At 38.9% G+C, this 18,500-nt stretch overlaps 1 protein-coding gene across 1 annotated transcript; it reads right to left on the bottom strand.

The window, feature by feature from the left end:
* Positions 1 to 862: 862 nt before the first annotated feature.
* Positions 863 to 15,141, bottom strand: LOC139722768 (KICSTOR complex protein kaptin-like). Its single transcript, XM_071634053.1, has 11 exons — positions 15,078 to 15,141; positions 13,310 to 13,549; positions 12,400 to 12,482; positions 11,613 to 11,700; positions 11,098 to 11,152; positions 9,682 to 9,775; positions 9,011 to 9,081; positions 8,199 to 8,305; positions 5,868 to 6,081; positions 2,470 to 2,605; positions 863 to 1,000 (listed from the first exon to the last, which is right to left on the bottom strand). Exons 2-11 carry the CDS (start codon positions 13,524 to 13,526, stop codon positions 863 to 865), a joined length of 1,203 nt encoding a protein of 400 aa, XP_071490154.1. The 5' UTR covers positions 13,527 to 13,549; positions 15,078 to 15,141.
* Between the last annotated feature and the right edge of the window lie 3,359 nt (positions 15,142 to 18,500).

Genomic DNA, 18,500 nt, shown 5'->3' with positions numbered 1-18,500 from the left:
CTGCAAATTTGGGGTGTGTGATCTCTTCAACTTTGAAGTATTGCAGACTGACACAATTTTTGACTTGATGACATGAAATATGCATCCTTTTCAGAAGTTTGGAGTTAGGATTGAATCTGACTGAATTCAGGCTGGGATAGCTCAGTAGCAAAGGTGGATCTGGTCTTGGCTACATCTACCTCGCTGACTAATGCCCAGAGTTTGTATACGTGACCAGGATGACTCACAAGAAGCAATGCACACGGTAGAGCTTGCCAACCAACCAACTCAGATCACCTTTTTCATCCAGAGGTACATTGTATTTTGTAAAATTTCTTTGTTTCTCATTGTGTGACTAGAACATTTTACCACTGCATTGATGACCCATGACTCTAATGGTGGCAAATAAGTCAAAATGGAAACCTGTAAACTCATTTCATGCCAAATTCCAACCGAGGAAAAAAGTACTTGTAGTAATGAATGAAACGCACTCACTGATTGCATTACATCGTATGTGGATGAAGACATGAGCTCGACAACTGGAAGCATTAATGCTATCAAGCTATCCCACAAAGCATCTGTGACAGGGCTCTACAACTACAGTGCTTTACATATTGGCGGTACCCCAAATTCCCCATCATCAGCACACTCTGCTGCGAGTGCCTCACCTGTAGTATATGTAGCCCCCGCGTCGAGAGCACAACAATCTCCTGCAGCCCATCACCAGTCAGGTCAAAGTGATTCAAAGCCAAGAGTGGGTGAGCAAAGCTTCTGGACCACAGCAGCTCATAATGTCCTTCTCCTTCTCCTCCCTTTCCACTTCCTCCTCCTCCTCCTCCTCCACCCCCTCCTCCACCACCACCACCTCCTTCTTCTTCTTCCTTTACACTTCCTCCCTCTCTTCCAGATGTTGAAGATGCAGCCTCCTCAGGCAGGTCATCTTTACTGTCTCGTTCCTTCTCACAAGAATCTGATTGGATGACTTGGCTACCTGCTTCTTGGTTTGGAATGTACTTGTACACTAGTAGCACCTGACATGAGACAAAATAGCAATAAACACCATATCAGAGCACATGAAGCAGTAAAAGCAGAAGTAATATCAGTAGTAGAAATAATGGAAAGGATCAGAGAGAGTAGCATAGTATTAGGTGTGCGTGACGGGTGTCTAATGGCAAATCTGATCTCCACAAACACTTTTTAAGCCCTGTCCAGGTCACGGGACTCTACTCTCTGTGACAGTGTAAGTGACATACTCTGATTTATATTGACCTATATCCCACTCAATCACCATGCAATAAGTGATATTTCATGAAATGGTGGTGACTAGAAAGCAGAGTGGACACTGGACCAACAAAGCTTTCCAATACAACCAGCCGACAAACCCTGAGGAAAGCGTAGAATAGAGAAGCACAACATTCGGCTGTTGAGTCAACAGTCACCAAGTCTGCATCAACCAAAATGCCGAAAAGAAACCATCGAACGCCAATCCATAATGGATACATTGACAATGAAGCCATGATGAAAAGACAAGTGGAAGCCATTGCTGTTGCAATTAAAGAAGCCATAATGCAGAGCATCAATGCGGCCATTTCCTTGGACTTCGAGAAATTGCAGAAACAGCAATTAGCCCTTAAGAAGCAGATCGCCGGCCTTCAGGGGAGAACTGGCTTCTTCACAACGTCTCATTGAAGAGCAAGAGCAAGAGGAGAAAATTGCTTGAGACTGTGTGGAGTACCAAAACAACCCAAAGAAGACACAGACATGATAATCATCAAACTCGTCGACAGCAAACTCAATGTCCCACTGGCAATCAGCGACATTGATAAATCAAGTGTCACCGAAACCAGGACCTGCACAGAAGAGCCCACGACTCATCATCATAAAATTTTTGTGTTACAATGTCAGAGACCAAGTGTACTGATTGAAGCGAAATCTCAAGGGATCATGTGTGGTTGTACTCGAGGACATCACAGTGATTTGTTGAAACCTTATTTCGTGAAGCATCAAAGAAATCCTTCATGAAAAAGTGTTGGACATCTGATAGCAAAATCACGGCCCTAGTACACGAACATGGACAAGCAGACAAAAAGGTACACATTACATCACTAGCAGACATTGAGCAGTTGAATTTACTAGACTCTTTATGCATATGATTCCAAAAGAATTACAAGCTTCATCTCTCTCAATGATAAAATCTGACAACCATTGTTTAGTTTGCTCTGATGTAGTATAGATACAATATACCTCTGCTGTTTGTTGTACCTATTGTGCAGGCTGGTGTCATACACTCTGTATCAATGATGATATTAACAATTCTGAGTGGAGGCATAAAAAATGTGATTTTCTTGAACTGCCAGTTTACAACAATTGTGATAATGCAGTAAGCTTAGAATCCTGCTGTGGCATGAAGTAACACAAAGTAAGTGCTGGTTACAAGAAAAAAAAAACCCTACAAATTAAAACTTAGTCTGCAAAAATTCTCTCCCTTACCTGCCCATATGTTCCGACAAGGAGTTCGTTGTAGCCATCCCAGTCCAAATCAGCCACAGAGGTGCACAATGCACAGTCAAACACGTCGCTCTGTGGCAAGATGCTCTGGTGCTGGAACCCATCTTGCAGTACATTTCTGGTGGACATAACACATGACAAAGGGGAAAGTCACATGATTAGTCAAATACATGTACCAGATTACCCTTCTGTGTGCTTTGAGTGCCAATTGGCACAGAAAACCCCACAGCTTTGCACACATTGCCCAAAGTCCCTGGCATGGAAAGGGTTAACAACGAAGAGTGCATGTCTGCCTCTTTCAAACATTGCAGTCAGGAACCCATTGCAGTATGCAATTCCAAGGCCACTTGCATTCACAAGAGATTCAAAGCAACCATGAATGACTTTATGACACATCATCATTCATTCAATTAAGACCCCGTTTACAGTGCGAGGCCGGGCTCGGCCGCGGCTCAGATCAATTGCGCGGCCGAGCCTCGCAATTTTGTCTGTTTACACTGCTGGGCTCGGCCGCGCTTTTGATTCAAACCTTTCAATATTTTGTCGTAGTGGCGCTCTGCTTGTAAACAAATGCAATTTGGTATTGTCTGGTTTTCAGACCCTTTGCCAAATGAATTCCGTGGCGACGAAGTCGCCGTTCGGGCAAAGGCCTTTGCCGAAGGAAAGAATCCTTTGCAGGACAAAACCACCTTAAACTATACTAGTTTTCGACGTTGAGGGGGTTAATATCCTGAATAGCGAAAGATACAGGCAAAGGGTTTGGAAGCCAGACTAAAATTGGCCGCGCAATTGGCCGCGCATTTGGCCCAGTTTGCGTTTACACCAAGAAAAGGCCGGGCTCGGCCGCGGCTCGGCCGCGGCCGAGACCACCTCCAGAGCGAGGCCAAATGCGAGGCCAATTTTGGCCTCGCATTTGGCCTTTTGCGCGTTTACACTGAAGCGGGGCTGGGAACGGCCGCGGCTGAGCCACGGCCGAGCCTCGCACTGTAAACGGGGTCCTAGAATGTTCATGCATTTAACTTTCCAGGTTCAAAGTTACATTGTACACATGTAATCTACATGGCTTTTGTGTCCTGAAACTACAACACTTATTGAATTGCACTGCTCCTTTTTTCCCCAGAATTTTTGCTCGGAAAGTTTGCAACTTTTCACCATCATTTCATGCAAATTTAGTCTATGGCCCAATAATAGGAAATGAATACTGATTAGCACAAAGTCTTATATCATGATGTAAATCATCATATTAAATCTTTAGGCAACATACATCAGAAAGTGAGTTTTATGTTTACATCTTATGTGCAGATAGCTATCATGGGCAGATGACCTTGGAGCACTATGTAATTCACAAAATAAGACTTCAGGCTTGTTTGCAGGAAATGTGAGCCATAAATAGTTCCAGAAATTCCACACACACACACACACACAAAAAATCACTCATCTATTTTGAAATAAAATACTTATATGGGTTCTGTGACTTCCATATTTGACATTATTGCCTCTTCTTTCTGTTGCTTATCATTTTGTTTGTTTCAACACAAGAGTATTGTGATACCCAATTTTGACATTTTCCAAATTATACATAAGATTTATGACTGCAAAAATATGACATTCAAAAGAGACATTTAAAAGGCATGCATTTACACAGCATTACATGGATCCAAATAAGCTAAACTGAACTCATAAAGCAGTCATTCCTTTTACATTTATTGTCAGTACATAGAATTGAATGGATGAAATAATATAAGATAGAGAAAAAAAAAATGTAATTGAGATAAACCTGTAAATTCAAAAGGCTGCTGAAAGATGTGATAAGATTTCAATAATGCAGTCTGTCGTTTCACTGCACAGGGGTAGCAACATTGTTGGCCTTTCTTTCTGTAACTTTGTACAGGAATCTGGAAACTGGAAAATGTTCATATGAGAGACTGTTTACCCTCAGTGTTCATTCCTAAAAACAAAAAAAGATCAAAATTTTTCCTGATGCTCAACACTGCCATAACACAGGGTTGGATTTTATCAATGGTTGTAAAATGTCAACAGTGTAAGTACACACTTGGATGTCTATCAGCTATATATTTGATAAGTGTAGACATTTTGATGAAAATCTGTTTTATCAAGGAGGTTTAATAGATGGAGTTCCAACTGGCTGTAATTATTCAAACAGTTGTCACTTTTCTATTGATGTATAAAAGAATTCCACAGGTGCATCTGTGCCTTTGGTGACGGGATTTGATGCCGTCATCTTGCTGAGCAATCTGAAGATTCATTTTGAACGTTAACTTAATGTTGGCTATATTTTGCTTGTTTATCTTTTAAATGAAACGAAATCTCACTTAATGATAAAGCTCATTAAACAAAGGTCAATCCCTTCAAGAAATATGTGCAAAAGTGTAAATCAGAGCTGTATCATGTGAAAGTGTTTAAAACTGTACCCTCCCGGAAAACCGGTTTTATCACTTTTCCACTTAATTCCTCCAAATAAAACGGATATGGAATAATCTTCGAGTATAATTCTATATTTATAGATATATCAGATTAGTGGCCGGGCACGGCCAGTCGAGCGATTTTCATTTTCATTTCATCATTTTTTGCGCAATTTCTATTCATGCATCCCCATGTCTTTACCATTATATACCACCTATCTTTTATAAGTAGGGATGGCGAAAAGTAATTACCATCACAAAGACATATTTTCGTTAGAAAGTGGCTGATGATTATGCAATGAGACATGAGTCAATTGTCTTCCTATCTGCGCGGCAGATCCAGTTTGCCACATGCTTCAAATACTTTCGAGTGGCGGCATCGAATGTGACTTCAAAGGACATACGACAGTTGTGACTCCATTCTCTTGAACCTCCTTGGTTTTATCAGCTTCACATCTCTGCACCACATACTACTTCTATCAGCAATAAATGGTGACACTTATAGTGGCCTAGCGCAATTACTAGTGTTCACTAACAGCCCTTAGTGGACTAACTTCCATGCAAACGGTTGTTAATGCAGATGTCTGAGAAGGTTTCATGCAAAACTTGTCAATGTATTAAAGCATATGAAGGTCATCATAACCTCTTGGAAATATTGGCAAATATCACTCTATGCATAAATTGATTACGATCACACATTTCATATGGGCTAATAAATCAAATCCATCGACCAATGAATTACAACAAAAATTCAGGACAGGGAAACTCCCGTAGATCTTTCATGGAAGATGGAAAATCATGCATTTATCAAGAACTGCATTCTTTGCCTTGCTAAAAAAATAGTAATTCCATTATTTCTCTCTATCGAGATGACAGGTGGTAAAGCATGAGATTTAGCGGAAATGATTGCCACATTGGCCATCTGTGGACAATCGAGGGAGGGCTTCAATTATTTACCCATACACAGCAGCCACCTCCAGCGCACTTGTCACTAGCAAACTGTAGTCATGGTTTCCTTCCTCCTGGGAGGGTGATCCCCTCTCGTCATCCAGTATCCTCTCCTGCCTTCTTTGGAGCCAGGATGATGCTGACTCCACATGGGTCGTCCTGGTGAAGAGGCGGCAGCACGTTATGGCACTGTCGTGGTGAGTATGCCACTGTTTCACAATTTCTGTTTTGGGCAGGCAAATCACATAGGAATAAAAAAATAGTTAAAAACTGTAAAAGCTGATATTTTCGCGAGGATTTAATTGTCATGAATTTTATGAATCACTGTGGAGCTGCAAATTTAAAGGGTGTGTACAGTTCTGGTTGAGGTGAGGATTTAGCTTTTAACATTTTGCGAGATATTCAGAAACCACTCTATGAGATGTCAAAGGGCATGCAATTCTAAGGGGTATCAAAAGTTTATTTGATGAAAATCGGTTTTGAAATGGCTGAGATATCAAAAAACAAGGTGAAACAAAGAGATCCTAATGAAAGGCGTGGCCTGTCGCCTTTTATTATTATCACTTTTTGGGATATCTCAGCCATTTGAAAACTAATTTTCATCAAATAAATGCTGAATCCTTCTTAAAATTACGTGCTCTTTCATATTTCATAAGAGGTTTCTCATTATCTCACTTAGGAATGTTCAAAACATGAATACCCACCTCACCAGTACTGTACAGTCCCTTTAACAACACGCGACAATATAACCACGTGATCTTGATCACATATGGACAAGGCATTAGTGCACTTATGATAGCCCCGGCATTAAATCGCGAAAACAACATCATATAAAAATGTCTGTGACCTCATTTATAAACAAAAACAAAACACAAAAAATGACAAGCACCCTGAATGCAAGAATTACCAAATGCACAGAATTATGCTTGTAGAAATTACACTGGAATTAAAGAAACAGCAATAGACACGCCTTTTCATGGAGACACTGTCCAGGATTTGAGCCCTAATGTTGCACTTCTGTCCATGAGAAAGAGACCTACCGGGTAATCAAAATCTTTCCTCTATACCCAATTGTACAATGTGTATGAAATTTCAAATAGGTAGCTAAAAAAAAAAATGTAGTGAGAGTGAGCATGTAAGCACCAGAAAGTTAAGATATGGCTGAGGCATGGTTGGATATCCTCCTAAGTGAATGAAGTGAGTTACTGCATGTCTATGTCCTCCTATCTCCTACTCCTCCCTTCTCCTCCATCTCCTCCTCTTTTCATTTTTTTTTCTCCTTCATCTATTTCTTCTTGTTCCTTGTCTTCTCCTTCCTACCCTTCTTTTGCTTGCCCTCCTCATCCTTCTTATTCTTCTTGATTTTCGTCTTTAGAATACAAATTAATCTTTCTCCTTTACCCCTACAAATTCTCACAGATATTTGCAAAGCTGTGCACCATGGATGCTATCACTGGATACTGCATTCTTCTCTTTTCTGGTTTGATGCCAGTTACTGGGTATTTATTCACATCATAGAGTATCGCAGCGTGATGGAAAACACTACAATTTCCTTATTACCATATCTTTAATGGGGATATCCCGATATTGTCTTGGTCAAATGTTTGCATCATCTCAGTACTGTGTGATATTTGAAATATTCTTTTTTTTATGTTATTTTCTTTTTTTTTTTATTTTTTTGGGGGGGGAGTTATATGTTACATGTTTTCAAAAGAATACACATTTCATCAATATGCTACAAAATATTCATAACAGACATTTTGTCCTAGCACATTCTGACAAATTTACAACATATAAAATTACAGATCTGTTCTTACATGAACCTAATGACTGCATCATGTACATAAAATTGTCAAATGAAAAAGACAATGTTCCTAAATTCCTGCAAGATGCCTTGCTTCATAATTCATCAATGTTCAAAACTGAAAACAGTTATTAATACTGTCTTGTAATGCGCTTTTATCACCTTCACCAAGGAGGTTTGTCGGCACTGGTTTGTTAGTCTGTCTGTTCACAAAATAACTCAAATAACTGCTTAGTGAAGGTCTATGCTCATAAGGGCTTTTCTAGTTACACATGATTTGTTCCTGGGATGTAGCCTGAGATGCATCTAAAATATGTCACTACATGCAATGTCCTCCTTTCAGCAATCAAATTTGGCAAAGCTTTTCTCATTCCTATCAAACAATTTTTGTCCCACTGAAATATGAACAAAGGTAGGTATGTCACAGATTTTATATTCCATGATTCAAATATGACTGACTGACAAACTGTGTCTTAACACAGATATAATAAACAGGGTCAACAATACAGAACAAACATGATAAAATATCTCCTTACCATTACTCTTCGTATCCACTATGCTAAGTCGGATGTATCCACTGCGGCACCCAACCACGCTCACACGCTTCCTATCACCCAGGGTTCTACAGTCCAGCCAGAGAGCTCTGTATGTGTGTGGTGATATTCCGAGCATTCAGTAGCCATTAATATTTATCAATTTGTTAATTCTAAGTGATTAGCAAAAAAAAAATAATAATAATAACAAATACAAAAAAAAATCAACAAATTCAGAATTCTACCTAAAGCCTTCACTATCATTGGATCATATCTTGTTGAAGACATATCATTTTCATTATTTCCATTCTTCACGAATCTTGAAATATTTGCTGAGAGAGAGATAAATATATATAAAAAAAAAGGCTCAGTGATAGAAAGTGGAATAGCACACATTTATATTTTTTTGTACACTTAGAGCCATTATGGGGACAACAAAGAAACACACAAACAGTAGATTTCTTATTACATGTACATGTATTCCACAAAAACAAATGTGTATTTCTTGACAAACCATATCATCTCCAGAAATCTTGACACTGATTTCATTTTCACTGTTTGAATTGGAGTATACACCTTTTTTTCTTAATGGTTTAAAATGTTTCCTCCATAGACCTTCACAATACCATAAAACATCACATTCATGGTCCAGCTTTGCCTAATTGGGACCATATGCTACTATTTTCACATGCTTATATGGCTGCATGGATAATGCAATATACAATAAAATCCAAACAGTGCTCAAAGTGTCGCACATGAAGCAATGCTACATTATCAGCATGCCTTTCACTCTGCTGACCACCATTTCAACTTACACACAGGGTAAATCAGCAAACTCTGGAAAACTGCCACTGATTGGGTGCTCAGAGAAGCGACTGCCAACTTCCTGTAATTTCGGGAGAAACGGGTACACTGTACTGTCAAAATGGAAACTTTGCTGTGATCTAGTTTCTTGTGCCAGGCAAATTAGAGTGAACTTTGTCCTTCTACAATTTGCAGATGACAGTATTTTTTTTTTCTGTTTGGACATCTCTACCAAAACATTTGTGTGTTACAAATCATTGTGAGCCTATTATGTTAAAGTTCAAGCATAGTTGTCAGAAGGGCTCAAAATCTTTAACCATTTGGAATTTTCTTGCTATATAATGAATAGCAAATCTGTTTTAATCTGGATTTCAATCCTGAACAATGCTCAAATATTGCCCTCAACCAGTGAATCGATTTTCACTGTTGGACATATCCTGCTGAAAAAAGCATGTTTCCTTGAAGTCTATGTTCCAGATTATTGCTTAGTATTGTTTGATATACTGATAAACCATACATGCCCACGTTTGAAATTTTCAAGGGAAGAAAAATCAATCAGTGATTAAGCATACAATTGTGAGTTAGAGGACTTACTTCCAATGTTCAACATCAAGTTATACTTCTCTATCAATACTGAAGCTGTTTGTAGAGTGTTTTATGGAAGGAAGCAAGAAAAACTTACATTCCATGTTTGCACTGTATCCCTGTACATGTGAACTTGCTTATCAGAGCCAGTCAGGAGAAATACCATTTCCCCTTTTCCGTCCTCCATGATTCTGGAGAGAAAATTACAAACATAACTCTTCAGTACAACAATAGTTTACAGAACAGCATCATAGCTGCATTTACACCATGTTCCCGGCGGCCACGGCAGCCCCTTTGCCCAAAGCATAGTGCGTCGTGGGTAGTTGTAAAATGGGTAGCGAGAATCCTGCGATCTCATTGGTCGAGAGCTATATGTTGACTTTGTACTGGCCGCACACTGAGTCACAGTGGTAAACATGTTATCACGCACTTGTAGCAAGAGTACGCGCACTTGTAACAAAGGTTCGCGCACTAAGCAAGCGTTCGCGCACTCAGTACGAGACGCCTATTGGCTAGAATAGCCATGCATCAGTTTTTACTGGATGCATGGCTCTGAAGAAAAACCATGCATCCAGTAAAAACTGATGCATGATTTTTGGACTCTCGTCTATGGCAAGCCAAAAGGAAAGGCATCCAGTAAATTTGTCATTGGGTAACACAATAGAAAAATGGATTTTTGGCAAGAAAATTACCCATTCTATAACACAGATGACGCACACGTCTTTTCGTGCCTCAGGCGGAATAAAGTGTGCATGCGGTAACTATGGAATTAAGCCTAAACCCACTCGGCTTCACCTCGTGGGTTAAGCATTCCATAGTTACCTTATGCACACAATTCCGACTGACGCACTCAGACCTGTGTGCCATTTGTATAATGAGGCATTCTCCTGTTTTCTCCTCTTCATATTCCAGTCTTTTTCATTCCAGTCCTCACCCCGATGAACATATAGCCATCAGACACTGTTCTCATGGTGTCTAGTCAGGCTAGATTAGCAACATTTTCCATCGCGTCCTGCTATGGACCGTCTCCAAGTATTGTTATGACCTACATGTATTACGTGCCATCACGTTTTGTTGCATTCAACCCCTTTCATTATGGCCTACCATGGCAAAGTTTTTGATTGTTTAAAAATCTGATATGGCATCCATGGCAATTACGGCCTGTCATGTTTGCCCATCCCGTCCTATCCAGTTGTCTCACATGCCTCCCGTTCTGTCTAAGGTGGCCTGAAATGTGACTGCCATGGCCGCCAGGGACATGGTGTAAACGCAGCATCCCAAAAAGTCAAAAGAGTTTACTACTTGCTATTTGGTATAGCCCTTTTATCATCATCGTTCACCATACAAAAATATCACATGCACTGTCATGTTGAATTACCAGTGAGGTTTCATGCTCTTCATGCTTTGTTTTTGCTTTTTATAATGCAGTGATGACGATTGATGAGAAATTATGGTCACAATTTACTTCTTGCTGCAAAAGTAGTACACAAAGAGCATAAAAATATGTACTTACTCTGTATGGCATAGGAAGAACGGAGTGAAATCCAACTCAATGTTTGTCCAAGTTTCTGTAAAGACAAGGAAAATGAAAAACAGTTGTGTTAGGTTGCACAATGATTGCTTTTGAAATGTTGGTGGCAGGCCCTTGCACATTAATTCCTCTTTCTCCAACAGATGAACAAGAAAACTAAAATTTCCATGTGTCTGAAGTAAAAATTTCATAATCATTGTGAGCAGTCCTAGGTAACTACTAGATATGCATCAAAACACACCAAAATAACAGCTGCTATTGTGCAACTGTTTCAGTTTGCTGCATACTTGAGCACAGTAGAACAATGTTAGTATCATCATAATAAGAGCAAGGCATGGGTACCTAACCTTTGCCAGGGCAGTGCCCAATACATTTATCTGGCAAATCTAACCTTACAGCACATGTATTGTTGCCTGCTTAATTTAGAAGGCACCAGATACAACAACTTTGACGACCCTTAGATGAATCCACACTTGACACTTCAACACAACACTTACGGGCAATGTTCTCCAGGACATATTCTGAGCCTTTTTCCCATGGGGCATATATATTGAGATTGTGGGTTGGGTTTTCGGTCTGTGCATCCTGCATGTAGATACAATGACAACGTAAATAGTAGTGAACTAACCTATGAACAATGACTGACATCCAAACCTGAAAATAGCTGATGACTGACATTTCCAAGGAGGTTGTGTACAATATGGACAATGAAATTACTGAAGATACATATGAAACCATATACATTAATTCAGAAGTGAATAATATTCATTGCATGTTCTCATAAGAGTTCACCTCATTAACAAGTTTTGTTGTACCTAAGGAGTCAACTTACTGTTCGACTTTGCTCTATGCAAACGGAAGTGTACTATTTCTACTGATATTGCTATTCTGAAATAAACTTTGCTTACTTCCAGAATTTTTAGCAATAAAATGACAACAATCTGTACAATTGGGACTGTAAGTGATGAACGAGTGATTGATATTTGGAAGTGTTGTTTACTAATCATTTTCTACATGGAAAAGAAAATGGTTCAGTGCACTCCCATAATAACATTTACAACAAAATTTTGTTCCATCAGCATAAAAAGTCAGGTCCAAAAATGTTCATCTTCTATATATCTTTATATACTCTTCTTCTTTTTCTGTTCAGCTAAAACAAAATTTTGATATAACGAAAGAAAACTGCTGGTCCTGTGGACTTTGTTACAACGGGAGTCATCTGTAAATCAAATCCCTATATGGATGTTAATGAGAAAGAGTTACAGGTATCTAACTCTGTATCACCTTTGTGAATGTGATCCCAATGATGTGTCCTCCATCTTTCTTCAGTCTCTTGTAGGAGTGAATGGATATAATTTCTGCATCATCTGAAAAATAAGCAATGCATCACAGTCATTTGGTAGAAACCATAGTTTTCATCATATTTCATAGACTTCTGATGGCAAGAAGACAAACCAGTTGAACATATGGTGATAGGGAGGGTAAAAACTTCTAGGCTTTGGGACATAATGAGAAAACAGATTAAAGATGGATTACAAAGCAATTTGTTGGAAGTTTGAGGATAGACACATTCATATGCTTTACTTAAAATATATTCAGAATCTTTCTTTCTCATTCGCCCTCCACCAACCTCCCTGATACACAAAGGGGCATGTGGATGAGTTAAACTCAAAGAAAAAATATCAAAAACTTCAGAAATTACCTGAAAACAGATGAATTAACATCTAAAATTGTTACCTCAATGAACTTAATAGGAAAGAGAACAGAGAGGGAATTTTCTGTTGCTGACTTTGCCCGTGAAGTTTACTCATGTCTTACGAAATTAACTTCAGGAGGGCAATACATCATTTTCATAATCATCTTCTACCAGTAGACACTATACCTCCTCATCATCACCATCCTTCTTCAACTTCTGATGATACTCTGGCTAGCCCTCATCAGACCACTCTTCCTTCCGCTATCAATGCTGTCCTCCCATCCTTTCATTTTCAGACTTTCATCTTCAAAATTGCCTGTACAACTTCTAAATGATTATGGTACTAAATTATTATAATGAGTGCATTCATTTTTTTTTTTTCATCTCAAATGCATCATGCATAATAACTTTGGAATGATACCAATTTGATCATGCTTTTCAAATGGGTTAATCTATGACACAGAAAACCCATTCATTTTAACAAAAGTGAATACAAACCTGGGATTCCAGCAAAGTGGATCTCCTTGGCGACGGGCTTGAGCTTGCCTCGTTCCTGGTCCGTCATGTACTCCAGGGAGACAACTTTGTCCTTGAGGGGAGCCACAAGAACTTTCCCGATTCCACCTGGATACATCAGTGACGTGAGGCCATAGACGTTGCTCTGACATGGCAGGGAAGTGAAGTGGGCCTCATGGAAACCATGTCGTTCTGCCATTTCTGTAGATACAGGAGTAGTGGCTACAACAAAGAGAAACTACGATATTCTCCGCTCTGTCTTATCAGGTATCCTGAAAGAGAAAGGGAATGAATTACACCTTAACATAAAATAATCATAATTACCGGTATATACATCAATGTAGGACATCAAGTACTTTCTGCATTCTTCAATGTGTCCATGGTGGTGGTTTCAACTCGATACAAGTGGCATCTCATCCCCTAATCTCATCTCATGATTAGATCTGTTCCATTATAGTCAAAACACAAGATAATAAGTATAGACAAGGAAGTTTTTGCACAAATAATTTCAATCTAAATCAGAGATAAAATTGTACATCTTACATTAATGATAGACTTGATATTTGCATGTTCTCATTAAATGCTCTAAGTGTATCACATCAAATTTGAAAAAAATACCCACCCAAAACTCAATGGAAGAAGCGAAGTACCCGGTATCTTTGATTTTATAGTAGACTAACAATAGTTACATCTAATCTACCCTGGGTAAATAAGACCTTATTATTATTATTATTATTATTATTATTATTATAATCTACTTTGTACTATGTAGTAGTATTTGGTAGTATTACTACAAAGTACTACACAAAGTAGATTAGATGTCACTATATATTGTTAGTCTACTAAGTTAAAGATATGCAATGAGTCTACGGGCAAGCTTGTACAGCTTGTCACGTGTCAAGTGCATGTGCATTTACGCACTGATACTTGGAAGGAAGGAAGTAGAGTGAACAATTGTTTTTCACTGACAGGGATAACTTACTTGTATAATAATCATGATGTGTACATGTAATTTAACTGCACCCGGACTGGAGATGATGATGATGATGATGATGATGAAACAGCATTTATATAGGCCTAGCGCCATTTATCTGTAGAAACATTCAAAGGCGCCCAGCTCCCACAAAGATTGCGGGGGGGGGGGGGGGGGTACATAGACAGAAATATCCATCTGTACAGAGAAGCTAGTTTTTTAATCATTTTTTTAACTTTTATGGCTCTATCAGGAGGGGATTCCATGAAGCTGCTGAAGATATACCCTGTCCCTGACGACAAGATACAGACCGATCTTTCTGTCAAAGGGGCAGGCAGGATACACTGCAATGTACATCAATGATCAAGATATGGCTAACTGCGACCAGCCCGGCGAACGCTCCCACAGTACAACTGTGTGAAGGAGCACCCCAGGGTTAATCTATGTGTGGTCCATCCTGGCACTCGTGCACTCAGAATCCGGAGGATTGCTGACTAGCATCGAATACTTTAAATCACAGTTTAATAAGCTAGGGTACATAAGTGCATGCGTGTATGATTTTTAGGTATAGAAAATATGCCACTTTGTCAGTGCAACACGACACTATTTATAATTTACATTATATTATTTACTTAATTACGTCGTCAATGACAATGACGTTATACAAATTTTAATTCCTCTTGCCTTGTTGGGACACTCACACTTTCTTTCTTTATCTGTTTATTCTTCTTCAAATGTCAATTTAACTTCAAATTCAGTGAAGGCATTTACACTTACAGCTGGAATTCCTTCGATTACGCACAAACAGAAGGCAGAAACGCAGTAATTTACATACCTGCTGCTCGCGCTCAGCATGCTTGCACTAGATCTGATAGTGATACAAATACTAAGTACAAATACATGAATGGTAATTTATGCATGGCTAGTTAATTACACCAGTTTAAGTGTGTGGGACTGTTTCACACGGAAGCTCTGCATGCACGCTTGGGGCGCTCATTGCTTGCGCAATACCGTCTACTTTTATCCGGTAAGCACTATCTGGGCACCCGTCCCGCTTCATCATGAATATTCATCATCTACATGTATCCGTAATACCGTGGAAATACATATTTTTTTCATTTCCCGGCAGCGTTTTTACATTTCTCGGCAAAGCTGAACATTTGTCCATCTCCCGGCGAGACGTTTTAACATTCCCCGTTGATGCATTTTTTCGAGAATACTCCCGCAGAGACTCCAACCCCAAGCACCTTCTGATCTGGAGATTCTCCCGCCTGCAACCCTTAGCAAACGGGGGTCCGTTTCATGAAGCTATCACATAAAAGCTATCACATAAATCTTAAAATGGCCAAGCCGCTCCTAAGCTAGGAGAGACTTTCACAGAGAAGTAAAAACCATTTCACGAAGTCTCTCCTAAGCTATGAGAGACTTTAATTTTTTCAATCGTCATGTTCGAGGGTAATACTAATTAACATATCATTAGCATATCATTAACTTTTTCTCCCTTAGTACATGCGTTGAGCACTCGCTACATAGACATAGCACGTATACACACAGTGTATACAGCGCAGAGGCAACAGATCTACGACGGAGGCAGGATTCTAGAGGCTAAGTTGCATTCTACACCGCTACCAGTACATATTTCTATTAGTGAGTATAATTAAAGCTGTCTACAATTGAAGAGTAATGCATGTGGATTCATAATGTGATATCATTTGGATATATTTTTGTTCGAATCGTCTACAATTCTCCAAGGGCTAGCTAGATGTAGATCTAATCTTACCGGTAGTAGCGTTATCACAATAGTCCCACGTAGGCACATCGCCGTTTGTTTGAATGACCAAATGGCCAGCTGAGTTTACAATAGGTAGTTTGTTACTTAGCATGGTAGGGCATAGGGTCTACTACAACTTCTACAAGTATTAAATAGTGAAATGTTTGTGGGTTGATTTTTATGATATATTTAGCGTGCAGATATTTCATGAGAGCAATTTCCCGATTTGTTCATGTGTGGGTCAATTGCAGGTAACTTACCAAGGCCTGAATAGTGAAGGGAGCGAAGAAGAAACCGGAAATTTCATAAGAATTGGTCTGCATTTCATTATTAATATTATTAGGCCTATATTTTTGAAGACGTGTCTAACATTGAATAATTACACTGTCACTAGCTGTGTGGATAGTATTCAGAAGTGATACAAATTTTCCGTTTTGTGTCAAATCGACAGGAAAAATCTGTTGTTTTTTTTTCAGTCTAGAAAATCTAGGTTATTTTGTCCAACAGAATTATGGGCCTAGCCTAAGCCTAATGTTTTTTAGGCCCTAACGTGAACTTATAGCGTTATCATTTACACTACAGAGAACCAGCTGTACGTTACCTGTGTCATTGTCACGTTTACAAGTCCTAATGTTACTATCTAACGTTACTATAGGTCTACAACAAAAACTTGTAAAATACTAGGGGTTAGGGGTTATAATAACAGCGACCAGCCCGAACGCGAAGCACTTTGTACAACAATAACAGGGAGTGCCCTGGGGTTAGGGCAGGTAGTACTATCTGGAGAGTCCGAAAGTGATTAGACTAACTAGATCTAGTAGTAGTAGTAGGGTCTAGTAGTAGTACGTAGATCCAGGTCTACACAGAATATGAATTGGAAACCATGGTTCAGATCTTGGTTCAGACTTGAAAGCTATCTTCCACAATTCTAAATGCATACAGCACTGTAATCGCAATGCATGTGTCACAATAAGATAGAGAATGATGTTTACCTAAATTCATTGGCCTGGAACCTCTAGAATTCTACTGCTATACTACCAGGTGTCTATAGATCTAGAATCCAGTGGTATAGTGATCCTGAGTAGCACCTACTGACCTAGATACTACTTAACCAGTGTATACCAAAAGTATAACCAGACTAGACCCTTTTATAGCCTTGGTATTCTTAAACATATTATCATTAACATAAGTAGGCCTATCACTCATCAGTAAGGAAGTTAATAGGTCTTCTAAATAGTGGCACTATCTATCTAGGCAGTTAGTAGATTCTATAGGTCCATACTCCGATGCTAGTACTGCTTACACAACTTCTTTTAGCAATTTAATTGATGATGATGACATGACAACAGTTGATGATCAGAGTCAGATTGTGGCTGCATCTCAGGCTGTAACTGTGATCAACCCGAATGTGAAGCCACAGTACAGCTGGTCCTACCAGATCTTAGGTAGATGTAGACCTTGCAACGTGGATGCCTATCGACAAGATCTAGAACCTCAAGATGTCATAATACCCCAAACTATAGGCTTACACATGTTGAATTGAGACAACTCAAATACTAGTAGTATGTCTTTTAATCATCCCCCCAAAAAATAATAATATAAGGTCCTTTATATATTTAAACTGCAAATTGTATGTGAACTGATTTCAAATTTCATGCAGATTCTAGATATTGTGTGTAAAATCTTGTATAATCAAACAACAGTTTGAAAACACACTTTCTATTTTGTATTCACATTTTTAATTATAATGTTAGATATGGAACATCAGTCAGACTGCTACAATCAGACTTCTGCATCTCATAAAGCCCAGAGTCAGTTGCTGAACTTCACTGAACACAGAACCAAACTGCTGAACTTCCATCTTCTCCACAGCTAGACTGCTACTGAACTTCGTCGAGACTTATCTACCAGCATGGTCACCTTCAACAGAATGCAAGTATTTTAGCTTATAATACTATTTTAGCAGACAACATATCTGTATATTTTCAAATACTACAATTGCAACATTATTTACAGTTGGACATCAAATTGTCTCTGGATTTTTAGTTGAATAGTGTTAGACAGGAAATATTGAAAACAATGTTTGCTGTAATGTCCATCTTGGTAATTGAAAACAAACATTCTTATCCAGTGAATAGTGACCCTTCTAGAAACAACTGTTTTTTGCATTTTTCTTTTATTTCACTATCTGTAGAATATTACATACTGATCCAATTGAAAAGAGATAATTCATGGAAGGGGGGGGGGTACCTGCATGTCTACATGTATCAAGCTCCTGAAACAAACTTTAGCAGTCACGTTATCTTAATATTGTAGGCCCTACTATGATTGTTTATTTACCCTCTCCCTTTTCTAGTATCAAAACAACCTCGTGCTCTTACAATGTTTGAAACAAGAATATTCGACATAGCTAATCATTTTAAACTGTG

This window comes from Diadema antillarum, unplaced genomic scaffold (genome assembly GCF_040938485.1).
Source record: "Diadema antillarum isolate AM-2024a unplaced genomic scaffold, OU_Dant_1.0 scf00000171, whole genome shotgun sequence".
Classification (NCBI taxonomy): Eukaryota; Metazoa; Echinodermata; class Echinoidea; order Diadematoida; family Diadematidae; genus Diadema; species Diadema antillarum.
The sequence above is the reverse complement of the archived record's forward strand: the minus strand, read 5'-3'. Positions and strand labels throughout refer to the sequence as shown.

Bases quoted from the DNA above. Each gene is read 5' to 3' on its own strand.
- LOC139722768 (XM_071634053.1), bottom strand. From the start codon at position 13,526: ATGGCAGAACGACATGGTTTCCATGAGGCCCACTTCACTTCCCTGCCA. The intron at 2,606-5,867 runs GTAAATAATTGA...TATGTCCACCAG, and splicing joins GAGGTGGCTGCTGTGTATGG to AAATGTACTGCAAGATGGGT. The intron at 1,001-2,469 runs GTAAGGGAGAGA...AGGTGCTACTAG, and splicing joins TTGTCGGAACATATGGGCAG to TGTACAAGTACATTCCAAAC.